The sequence below is a fragment of the Peromyscus californicus genome, unplaced genomic scaffold, assembly GCF_007827085.1.
Source record: "Peromyscus californicus insignis strain IS unplaced genomic scaffold, ASM782708v3 Scaffold_20__1_contigs__length_68692818, whole genome shotgun sequence".
Taxonomy (NCBI): domain Eukaryota; kingdom Metazoa; phylum Chordata; class Mammalia; order Rodentia; family Cricetidae; genus Peromyscus; species Peromyscus californicus.
The window spans coordinates 46,971,071-46,983,632 of NW_026294503.1; the positions used below are offsets into that span (position 1 = coordinate 46,971,071).

At 46.6% G+C, this 12,562-nt stretch overlaps 1 protein-coding gene across 1 annotated transcript in view; it reads left to right on the forward strand.

The window, feature by feature from the left end:
• Positions 1 to 12,562, forward strand: part of Mei1 (meiotic double-stranded break formation protein 1) — a 61,420-nt gene that overhangs the window by 18,278 nt on the left and 30,580 nt on the right. Inside the window, exons 8-14 of the mRNA XM_052748438.1 lie at positions 1,068 to 1,182; positions 2,402 to 2,518; positions 4,817 to 4,916; positions 5,022 to 5,156; positions 9,004 to 9,118; positions 10,290 to 10,381; positions 11,514 to 11,655. Coding sequence (XP_052604398.1) covers positions 1,068 to 1,182; positions 2,402 to 2,518; positions 4,817 to 4,916; positions 5,022 to 5,156; positions 9,004 to 9,118; positions 10,290 to 10,381; positions 11,514 to 11,655 — 816 coding nt within the window. The remainder of the gene's footprint in view (positions 1 to 1,067; positions 1,183 to 2,401; positions 2,519 to 4,816; positions 4,917 to 5,021; positions 5,157 to 9,003; positions 9,119 to 10,289; positions 10,382 to 11,513; positions 11,656 to 12,562) is intronic.

The following is a 12,562-nucleotide window of genomic DNA, read 5'->3' on the forward strand; positions in this document are numbered from 1 at the left end:
AGGAGGGTCAGGAAGGCAAGATTATCTGGGCCACATGAGATCGATCCTCTCTCAAAACAACAATGATAGCAGTAACAAAACCCAAAACAACAAAACCCCAAACCCTTAAAGAACAAAGCAAAATCAAAAACAGCCTCCCTCAAAACAACCAGGTTTTGATGAGATACTTTAGTTGTGGGAAGACCTCTAAATTTACAATTGTCTGACCTTGCCTTTGCCTCTTCTCGTCTGTGTGGACCGGAGTTTGACGGTCTGCTGAGAGGACTCATTGGACTGGACTGAGTGTTTAGTTATATGGCAACAACTTGTTACACCGAAAGGCTGCAAAACAAAATTGAAACGGGAAAAGGCACATGTGGGGAGGTCCAAGGGAAACTGGACAGAGGTTTCTAGAGTCCTCTCCCGGGGTGCTATAGCTCCTCCAACAGTTCATTGTGAAAACAGCTGGGAAATGTTGCCTACTGAGGGGGGTCTTTATGTTCTAGAGTTTTGCCTGGAGCAGGGTGGTCATGAAGGTACCCTCTGCCTCCCCTAGCCTAAGTTTCTGGGCTCCTGGAAGGACAGCAGCTGCTCAGCAGAAACATGTTCACATAGTTTAGTCGAAGTTACTCTCATTGGTTCTGCACCAGTAGAACCTCCAAAAAACCCGAGTTCCAAACCCAGCCAGAGTTCAGTTTTGCAGACAGGTCTCTCCAAGAGCAATAGCTTTAGGCTAGTTACGTTAACTCTTTTTGACACACTCAGAAAAGCAAAGATCAGAGTGGTGGAATCTTCTCTCCTTGCGTCACGTGACTAAAGAAATGCCCAAACCAGAGAGGAGCTTTTGCTAATGAATCCCAGTTTCTGAGTTGATGTTCCTTTGAGAATTGTCACTGGTGGGGTTTCAGTTCTTCCTTCTGTTTTTCACTGTGTTAACAGAGATTCATTTCCACAATCTATAATTGTTCCTCTGTTGCCAGGTACTATGACATGGGAGCCCTGATGATTTCGGCTTCTGCCTGAGCCCTGTAGGTTGGGGCCTCTGGTCTTCTTGATGTGACTGGGACACTTTTCACTGTTTTTTCCAGTTTCTGCTCTCCAGAGACGAGATCCTGCAGGTGGCTAGCTCCCACTGTATAACTGCAGTGCTGATCCACTCCCCTGCAAAGCATGCTGTTGCCTTCATTCATGCTGACATCCCAGGTATGGGAAAGCTCTCCTCTTCCTCTCTGGGGCCTCGAGAATTGTGACTAGAGCTGTGAGGTCGCAGCAGCAGTTCTGTCAGAAGATCTCTGATAACCCACCCTGCAGGGCTAAGATCAGTTGTCTGTGAAGTAGACTTCCTAGTCTCTGATGGACTTGAGCAGTTTCTTACTGATGTTTGTCATTCATTCGACCTTCAGGGAGTGGCAGAAAGACCCGAGACAAGAAGGGCAAATGTCCGTCTAGGAGCTTTGAGGGGCCAGGAAACAAGCCTTGCGATTATTGCAGATGTCAAATGTTTTGGTGCCTGTCTTGGTTATTTTACTTTTTGTGGTTCAGGGTTTCAAACCAGGGCCTTGCACATACTAAGCAGGCACTCTGTCACCAAGCTGCACTCCAGCCCATCATTATTTTATGGTTTAGGAAAGTGATTTTTCCTAGAAAAGATACACACTTATATACATGGAGACAATTACACGGTACTCACCAGACCAATGTGAGTAGATACACCTTTTTCGATAGAGGAAGCGGGAAGATGTGGAACGCACTCAACTTTGAAGGGTTGTAAATGATAATTGAGGAGAATTAAGGTTCAGGGAAGGGAAATGATATTCCAAATCAACGAGAATAGTCATTGGCAGAGATGTGATGTGTAGCGGAGACTGATTCTCAAAGCTCCCCCTTTCTAAATTGTGCTGGTGCCCATCTGCTCTTCCTGAGAGTTTGAAAACCTGAAGTTCCAGTCTGCCAAGCAGAAATGGCCTTCACTGTTCCTGTGGCTTTTTCAGGTCCTCAGTTTACCCATCTGTTAAAAAAAAAAAAGAAATACCGCTGGGCAGTGGTAGTGCATGCCTTTAATCCCAGCACTCGGGAGGCAGAGGCAGGCGGATCTTTGTGAGTTCAAGGCCAGCCTGGTCTATCGAGCGAGATCCAGGAAAGGCGCAAAGCTACACAGAGAAATCCTGTCTCAAAAAAAAACAAAAACAAACAACAACAAAAAAAAAGAAATACCTTCGTGACCCTGAGAACACGTTGAAGGTTTATCTGCAAATTGGCAGTTTCTGATGGAGACGTGTGTGTGTGTGTGTGTGTGTGTGTGTGTGTGTGTGTGTGTGTGTGTGCAGACACAAGGAGAAAGAAGAGGTAGAGTTCAGTCTCATGTCATTTAAAGGACCGTGACCTCCAGCTGTCATTTATTGTCTTCTCACTCCTTGGCCAGAGTTCCTCTTCGAGCATCTTTCATCCTCCAGCGAAGTGCTTGTGTGGTCCAGCTACAATTGCTTGATCCTCCTGGCAGAAGAACCCCTCTTCTTTTCCAAGTGCCACACCGTGTATGGTTGGTAGTGTGGGCCCTGCGCTGACTCCGGGTTCAGGGCCAGCAGTTTAAAGTTGGATTCCAGCTACGGAGTCGGTGGAGGGGCTGGCATCCACTTTAGGGGGTGGGGCTCAGACTCACTCCATGTGTAAACACTGATATCTAGTTGGTCCTGTTGAGACTCTTCCTCAAGGGAAGGGCGGTCTTATTAGCCGCTAAATGAATTCTAGCTTCACATCAAGCACTGTGGTGGTATTTTGTGTGTGCTCTAACAAATAAACCTTGTCTGGAGATCAGAGTGCAGAGCTAAGCCACTAGTTAACCATAGAGTCCCGGTGGTGGTGGCTCACACCTTTAATCCCAGAATTTGGGAGGAGGAAGCAGGAAGATCAGGAGTTCAAAAACTCCTGGGCTATAGAGTGAGACACTGTCACACAGAAACCTCTCTCACATGCTTGGCTTCCTCTTTTTTTTTCTTTTCTTTTTTGGTCTTTTTTGTTGTTGTTGTTTGTTTGTTTTTTTGTTTCTCTGTGTATCCCTGTCCTGAAACTCACTCTGTGGACCAGGCTGTCCTGGAACTCACAGAGATCTTCCTGCCTCTGCCTACTGAGTAGTGGGTTTAAAGGCATGCGCCACCACTGCCCAGCTCTGTTAGGCTTTCCAAGGAAGGTAAACCTTTGGTGTGGCTGAGGTTTGAGCTTTTGAGGAAGAGAAGGCTAGAGGACCCGGGAGACAGCAGGACAAGGTCAGAGGCCTATCTTGGCAGGTGACAGGAGAGCATTTTGGGTGCTGTATGACATTGAATAAGTCACTGGACCTCTGAATTTCTCTTGGTAGGCTAGTCACTATGGCTCTGGTCTGCAGAAGACCTGGGCTTGGGAGTATGACTCTGATAGGCTCTGGCAGGGATGACTGGGCTGACATTACCCATGCTATCTGTCACAAGTGCTATGGAGAAGTCCCTACTTGAGAGGTGACCAGTGTCCTGTCTGCTGAGTGTGTGTGACTTTGTGCTGGCCCTTTTCTCTGAACCCCAGTGCCTCCATCTGGAGAGGAGGGGCTGATGAGATGTCTCCTTTCGGCTTTGGGAGTCAAGGCCAGCCATGCTCACCCAGTGGGACAGTGCCTAGCACTGGAACTCAGGCTGTCACTTAACTAGACTGGGCAGCTACATTGCTGACCTGTTGGTTAAATAGGGCCCTCCAGCCACTCTGTCCATTGACTTCACCCTCCCTGTCACCTCTGCTCAGAGAGTCCAGTTTGAGCCGGACACAATGGGGCTGGTCTGGGAGGGAGAGAAGGGGCCTTTGGTGGAGCTGGGCGAAAAGAGATTTGGTGGCTGGAGAGATGCTCAGTAGTTAACAGCGTGTGCTCTCTTTCAGAAGACCCATGGACAGCTCACAACCATTTGCAACTCGAGCTTTTCTTGGTTAGATTTTTGTCAACTTGACACAAACTAGCATTTGGGAAGAGGAGACTCAGCTGAGAAAAAACCTCCATCCAGATTGCCCGGACACAAGCCTGTGGGGGCATTTTCTTTTTCTTTCTTTCTGTTTTTTAATTTTTTTAAATTTTATTTATTTATTTTATTGAGACAGCGTTTTTCTATGTAGTCCTGGCTGTCCTGGAACTCTCTGTAGACCAGGCTGGTCTTGAACTCAGAGATCTGCCTGCCTCAGCCTTCTGAATGCTGGGATTAAAAGCATGCACCACCACTACCCATCCAACTTTTGTATGCTGTTTCTCATCTATGTTGGGTTCGAGACAGGAAGTTTAGAAATACATATATAATATGGTCTCTGCTCCCAAGAAAGGAAGAGAGGTGTGAATAGGCAATTTTAGTACAAGTTAATTCAAAGTCTCCTAAACAGAAGCAAAAAGAGCTCCTAGGGGACGCAGTTCACAGGTCTTCCTGGATGGAGATGGAGGTCTTTCTGGAGGACCAGAGGCTGGACCTGATTCTTCGTGTGTGCTAAGTGGGAAAGATGTGACTTAATCAGTAGGGGTTGAGTGCTTGAGTCTGTGTGGATGTAGGGGAAACAGAATTAAATAGATGAGGGCATGTCCTTGGGTCTCCTCCCCCCCCCCACACACACCCCGCCATGCTGGTGCTTGAACCCAGGCCTTTAGCACGAGGCAAGCATTCTATCACTGTATGATAGTCCCCGTCTTATGGCATTGGTTCGACCTTGTCAGGGTCATTTCACGAGGGTCCTATAGCTTGTAGGTTCTGTTTAGAGTATATCACCCCTCCTGGGTGGTTAATGGAAGAACCACAGAGCACCGACCCCTTGTCTGTGGTCTGTTTTCCCGAGGTAGGGATTGAGGCCGTGGTGAGGAGCCTCCAGGGAAGCCTGCAGATGACCAACACCGAACTGCATAAGCAGGGCCTGCTGCTCTTTGCTGAAATTCTGACTCGGTAAGCAGAGACGTGGGGGTGGAACTGGAAAAGGAGAGGGGAACATTTATTCCTGGTGGGCCCGGGGATGATTCATTCCCTCGTTTCTCATCTACCATTTCCTAGGCAGCCAGAGGAGGTCAGGCTGTTCACAAGTTCAGCCATGTGCAGAGATGCCAGCCGTGCCCTCCAGGAGGCGGTGAGCAGCCCCGTGTTAGACGTAGCCGCTGAAGCTCTGAGGGCCATTTCAGCTTTTCTGAGGTGAGAGGCTGAGGCAGGCGGAACTGAACATGCCCGAGGGGCTGTGGAAGCCAGGGAGTTTCTAGGGAGGCTTTCTTGTATCACTCTCCTCCTCACTATCATTTGTTGTTACTGTTGTTTTGTCGAGACTGGGTCTCCTACTGTAGCCCAGGCTGGCCTAAAATTCACTCTATCCCAGGCTGACTTCAAACAATAATTTTTCTATCTCTGCTTTTTAAGTATTAGGATTAGGCATGAGCCCCACACCTGATTTCTTTAGTTCCTTCCTCCTTCCCTTCCTCCTCCTTTTTTAAAAACTTGAGACAGGGTTTTTCTACACAGCCCTGGCTGTCCGGGAACTCACAATGTAGACCAGGCTAGCTTTGAACTCACAGAGATCCTTTTGCCTCTGCCTCCTGAGTGCTAGAATGAAAGGCTTTTGCCACCATACCCGGCTTCTGTTTGGTTCTTTCTGGGGAAAGGTCTGGTGTAGTCCAGGCTGGCCTCAGAGTTGCTGTGTAGCAGATGATGACCTTGAATTTCTTAGCATCCTGCCTCAGCCTTCTGAGTACTGGGATTATGCAAGCATGTCCCACCTCGATCAGCCAACTGTGGTTTGTGAAGCAATATTTGTTGCTTCTCATTCTCTCAGCCCCCACACCCCCCACCAAGCCCTCCCGTCTACTTTTCAAGGTCAGTTAGCTGTAACTTTATTTTTACATTGTAAAGGTTGTTAATATTTATAGTTTCTTCCTTATATTTAAATCTTTGTGATTTGACTCCAGGGTGGTTCTAAAAATTGAAACAAAAAAAAAATAACATTTACATGACAATAACTTGAGCCTATCTCTCTTTCCTTTTGTGGTTCCTTGGATTTGAATCTCTAAATCTGGAGCATGAATCCCAGGGTGGGTGAGATGAGTAAACCCACATGGTGCCAGAGGCGTAGACAGAGGAAAAGTGACAGCAGTTAGACTCCTGTGCAAAGGCAGAAGTCTCCCACAGGAGGTCTGTGCTTCTGAGAGGCAGGAAGCGGCTTTCAAGCAGGTGGTGGTATTTGAGCTGTGCTAGGAGGGATGAGGGAATGCAGGGTGTGGAAAGATAGGATTGGAAGCACAGTGTGAGGGGTGGGGGTGTGTGTGTGTGAGAGAGAGAGAAGGGGTGGGGTGGGGTGCAGCCGTTAGCTCTGTTAGCAGGCTACAAGAAGTGAGCAGCACCAGAAAAGCTGTTTGGTCAGAATTTCCGAGAGAGTTGGGGAGGGAGGTGAGTGGGTCCTTAATATTTTAATATTTGCACGATGCTGAGGGATTGACTCTGTCCCCCAGAATGTCGACTGAAGTGGTCCCTCCGAGATGGAAGGGTTCAGAAGCTCGGGGAAACACAGCTAGAAGGGAGAATGAAAAAAGTGAGGTGCCAAAAACCAAACAAACAAACAGCACCCAACAAATATAATGGGCCCGGGCCTTGATGATCACTGTAGGGAAAAAGTTAGAGGTCCAATATCGACATGGTGGCGCACCCCTGTAATCCCAGCCACTTGGAGGCCGAGGCAGCAAGGTTACTTGAGGTTAGGGAAAACCCATCTGCATGGGCTGGCAAGATGGCTCCATGGATCAAAGCACTTGCTGCAGAAGCTTGATGGCCTGAGTTCAGTCCCCGGAAAACCACGTTGGAAGGCGAGAACTCACTCCTGAAAGCTGTCCTCTGACCTCCACACTCCTCTGACATACCTACTCACACATGTATCACACACAGCAATCAATAATTTTTAAAGAAATGGTCTGTGCAACATACTAAGACCCTGTCTCAAGAAACAAAACAAAGGCCAGGCGGTGGTGGAGCACACCTTTAATCCCAGCACTTGGGAGGCAGAGGCAGGTGGATCTCAGTTCAAAGTCAGCCTGGTCTACATACAGAGTGAGTTCCAAGACAGCCAGAGCTGTACAGGGAAACCCTGCCTCGAAAAACAAAACAAAAACCAAACAAAGAAGAAAACAAAAGGTTTCCAGAAGTGAAGGAGAAGCCAAGCCTGAACTATGTGCAGTTGACTGAGAACTTACTAGAAGGCCAAATAGATCACTCAGTGTTCGGAAAGAACCCACGAAAGAGAGATTAGAGTTTTCCCTAGTTACTATACTGAGGGGTTTTTTTTCCCCCCAAGACAGGGTTTCTCTGTGTAGCTTTGGAGCCTGTCCTGGATCTCACTTTGTAGCCCAGGCTGACCTTGAACTCACAGAGATCTGCCTGCCTCTGCCTCCCGAGTGCTGGGATTAAAGGTGTGCACCGCCAGCGCCCAGCGTACTATACTGAGTTTTATAGAGTCTTCCCAATGTCATGTCTATGTAGAACCCGTGAGTATGTCTTAAGACATAGAGCTTTGTGGATATTGTCAAGTTAAGATAAAGTCATATGGCAGGGGTTGCAAATTCAGTGACTACTGTCTATATTATAAGCTGCAGTGGTGGCGATTACCTAGCTTGGGTGGTGGAGCTAGGAAGATCAGCAGTTCAAGACCATCTTAGGCTACATAGGGAGAGTTTGAAGTCTACTTGAGACACCCTCTCAAAAAAAAAATAACAACAACAAAAAAAACCCCATCCAGACCTGATGGTGCAATGCCTGTAATCTCAGTACTTGGGAATCTGAGACAAGAGAATTTCTGAGAGTTTTGGGTTAGCTTGGGCTACATAGTGAATTCTGAGTCAGTCCAAACTAAGAGTGAGACCCTGTTTCAAAAAGGTTGGGATGGAGGCCTGGGGTTGGAGAGATGGCTCAGTGGTTAAGAGCACTGGCTGCTCTTGCAGAGGACCCAGGTTCACTTCCCAGCACCCACATGGCAGCTCACAACTGTCTGTAACCGCAGTTCCAGGGGATCTGATGTCCTCTCCTGGCACCCAAAGTTACCGGGCCCCACATGCTATGCACATAAATACATGCAACCAAAACATTCCTATATAAAAATCAATCCAACTTCAAAAGGGGGTAATTTAGACACACAGTGACATGGATACGAGGAGCGGGAAGATGCCATTGTGAAGATGGGCAGAAATTAGAGCAATGCCAAGGAATGCCAAAGATTGCTGGCAACCACCACCAAGCTGAGACAAGGCAAGAGTCTTCCTAAGATGTTTCAGATTTGCAGGTCAGTCTAATCTTCTAACATTAGGACAAGACATTGTTGTCTACAAAGTTCACACTCAAGAACTACGCATTTGAGCCCAGCGCTGCTGGCACACTCCTTTAATCCCAGCACTCGGGAGGCAGAGGCAGGCCGAGCTCTGAGTTCGAGGCCGGCTTGGTCTACAAAATGAGTTCCAGGACAGCCTGGGCTACACGGAGAAACCCTGTCTCAAAAAACCAAAAACCAAAACCAAAATAAACAAACAAAAAGACAAAAAACAACTGTACACAATTGAATTACAAATTCTCATAATATCCTAAGTATGGTGGTTGGTTTAATGTCAACTTGCCAGAAATTAGAGTCACCTGAATAGGAAGCCTCACCCAAGAACTGTCCTGACGGCCACGATTGATGTAGGTAGGAAGACCCACACTGCAGGGTGGCCCCTTCCTTCTACTAACAGCTCATAAAAAAAAAAAAAAAAGTGTGTCAGAAGGTGTGTCCCTTTTTGTTCCCTGGCCTTCCCTCTTACCCCCTTCGCTGATTTGCCTGACGTGGTCCCCAGAGTCATTCTGTGATGTTCTCTGCTATTCTCTTCCTTCCACAGAGGAAACTGGTGGGTGCAGAGGGCAAGCGTGTGCAGAAGCTGTGTGTCATCTTTGGGCATCCCAGTGCCCCAAACCCTGGGGGTGTGGATTTTAGGGCGATCTCACCTCCCTGAGCTTATTCTTGTCTCCGTGGGTGTAGGAAGGACCATCAGAGCTCTTTACCTGTGCAATACAGAGCACTTCGGGCCTTGCTTGAAGCCATGCTGAGTCGATGTATGGAGTTTTCCCAGACCCCACTGAACAGGAGGCCCCTGGTGAGTGAACTGCCACCATGCGTCTTTTGGAGCCCCTTGCTCTAATGTCTGTCTGTCTGTCTTTTTTCTCTGCCATGAGACTGTAAGCATGCATCACCATACCTATCTTAATTTATTAAATTCTTTCATGTTGTAATACTGGGGATTGAACCTAGGGCCTTGTATGTGCTAGGCAAGCACTTTACCACTGAGCTGCATCTCCAGCTCTCCAATTTGTTTTCAGAAAAGCTATTTGTACATCATCTTATCTCCTGAGCCAGTTTATGGGCTTAAGGGTAACTATCTCCACTTTGATTGTTGATGAAGAAACTGAAGCCATGGGTGTTAAACACTTTTCTCTAAAGACCAAAATTTCGAAGTACCTCAGCAAGCAAGGCTCATACCTGTAACCCTTATATTCAGGAGGCTGAGGTAGGAGGATTGAAGAGTTTGAAGCTAGCCTCGGCTACGTAATGTCTCAAAATAATTTAACTACTATCCGAGTGTTGTTAATTGCATCATTTTTCTTGTTTTGTTTTTGTTTACTTGTTTGTTTATTTTTGTGCTGCTGGGAATCAGACCCAGGGCTTCAGGAGTAAAAGACAAATACTCCACACTAAGCCACATTCCTAGCCCTAGGTTGTAGGCATGGTAAAGATTCTCACAACATTATTAAATACTGGATGCTTTAGGATCTTAGAAAGAATCTGACTGATGTGTACTATGTTGTAATTACTGGCTTTTAATGGTTCATAGACTTATGTATCAGGAAAGATACTCTCATTATTAGTGTTATGTTTTTCAGGATTATAGTTCTCAGACCAGCTGGGGTGAGGATTTTCTTGTGTTATTGAGCAACAATGTGGGCATTACAGCTACTTAGGCTATTGTTCACCAGCTGTGGCAGCTTTCTATATAATATATATATATATATATATATATATATATATATATATATTAGACCAAGAGCCATTCTTGAGGTGCTTAGGCACATGGGGTTAAAGTTATCCCCTCTGCTATTTTTAAATGAGCTACTCAGATTTGTGAGGATATACCTAAGATCCCTTGGAAAGTTAGGTATATGTGAAGGACAGGCTGCAGTGAGGGAGGGAGAGGTCTGTAGCATCCAGACCTAGACTGGCACATGGAGTGGGTGTGTGACTCATGAGCTCCCCTCCTCTCCTCATCCCAGGGCCATGCTGGCAGTAGAAACTCAGAGAAGGCCACTCTTCGAAAGGGGAAATTCCTCCTGAGCACTCTGGAGGGGTTTAGGAATGCCTGCAGGTAAGGGCCCTCTGCAGCCTGAGGCTGGAGAGTAGGGGCTGGCAGCGCTTAGGCAAAGGACAATGCAGCACCTGGCCTCTGTGGCTCTTCAGAACTATGAAAAGCTTGGGGTATGTGGAGGAAGTTTCAGGACGGGTAGCTAGAGGTTGGACGGTTCTAGATTTCCCAAAAGCATCCTGGTGATGCTTCTGCTACTGGACCATGAGTTTATTTTAAAAACATCTTTTAAGCTTTATTTATTTTTATTTTATGTGTGTGGGTGTTTTGCTTGAATGTATGTATGTGTACCATGTCCATGCATTGCCCATGGTAGCTAAGAGAGGGTATCAAGCCAGGTGGTGGTGATGCACACCTTTAAGCCCAGCATTTGGGAGACAGAGGCAGGTAGATTTCTAAGTTTGAGGACAGCCAGGGCTACACAGAGAAACCCTGTTGAGAGAGAGAGAGAGAGAGAGAGAGAGAGAGAGAGAGAGAGAGAGAGAGAGAGAGAGAGAGAAACAGATCCCCTCCTGGAACTGGAGTTACAGAAGGTTGTCAGTCACTATGTGGGTGCTGGGAATTGAACCTGGGTCCTCTGGAAGAGCAGCCAGTGCTCTTAACCACTTGAGCCATCTCTGCAGCCCTCATGAGGTTATTCCTTATTCACTTTTGTTCCTCCCTGAAACTAGCCTAATGCTGTCACTCTTCTCTGAACACGCTTCACATAAACAGATGTTTGTCACATCTGTGTGCCAGACCTGGGGATAGAAAGATAAGTCAGAATGACTCCTGCCAGCAGGGAGCTGACAGTCTCTGAGGGAAGGGACACTTTTGAGTATATACATGAATTCTCTAAGTTGTATAGAATCCAAGAAAAGTATTATAGGCAGGCAGAGGAGCATTGGGAAAGGCAAAGAGATGTGTTAGCAGATCGCACGAGATGCTTGGGGGTAAACACAGGGAGCCATATGTGATGTGGCAGCAGGGACTTGGAGGGCTAATTAAAGCCCTGAACTTCTCCTCATTGAGGACTCTTAAAATCGCCCCCATCTGAGGGTGGGAATACTTTCCCCGAATTCTGAGCTCAGTCTAAGAGGGTACATCCTCTCTCATGGTGCATGGGTGTTAATAAGCATACATACTGATTTCTCAGGTTGGCTGTGGAATTCCAAGGTGAGCCTTCCGCCCAGGAGAATCCCTTCACAGCTCCCAGTGCAGAGAAGGAAGATACCTTGGAGGCCTTCTCAGAATTTCTTCTCAGTGCCTGTGACTCCCAGTGTATTCCTATGATGATGGTAGGCTCTTCTCCACAGGCAGCCTGGACCTGGGGGACCATTCAGCTAGCCCTCAGGCCCTTAGCCATGTTATTCTTGCTGCCACCTTTATTTTGGGTGTAAAAAGACAGTGTGTTTCATTATAAAACTAATAGATTCATCTGAAGAAAACGTTGAAATGAGTAGCAATGAAATAATATGCAGGTGATGTTTGTAATGTGGTACTTGACTTACAGGCACTGTGTAATTTTATCCCTGTGGCCGTGGAAGAAGGGTATTAGAATTTTCCCTAATAGCTCTCCCCTGCCTCAGACCTTACACATGCTAACAAGTGTCTGTTACTAAACTCTACTCCTTAATTTTTAAATGATGCTCTTCTACTGTTAGAAAGCATGTGCCAGGCCTGGTGGTGCACACAGTTAATCCCAGCACTCGGGAGGCAGAGGCAGGCAGAACTCTATGATTTTGAGGCCAGCCCAGTCTATATAGTGAATTCCAGGACAGCTAGAGCTATGTTGAGAGACCCTGCAGACAAAAAAAAAAAAAAAAAAAAAAAAAAAAAAAAAAAAAAAAAAGCAAGTGCATTACAGTGCTGAGAAAGAGCATGTAATTTTATATTTATAGCTTTTCTTGCCCCCCCCCCCAGTAGTTAGCAACAGGAAATATATACGATCCTCACTTCAGTAAGGACATATGCGTTCCACAAATCAGAGATACAAGTCTGAAATGAGACCTGGTCCCACAGAGCTTAGTTTATAGTCGACCTGGTATTAAGATGATGGGGGGTGGGTTGCAGAGTGGTTGGCTCTGGGGTCACCAAGAGTTCTCTCTTTCTGAGGGTTTGAGCATCCTGTGAGCCTGTCAAGATTCCCTTGTTAGTCAGGGTGGATTATAGTTATTGTTATTCCTGCTTTCTTTCTTTTTTTTT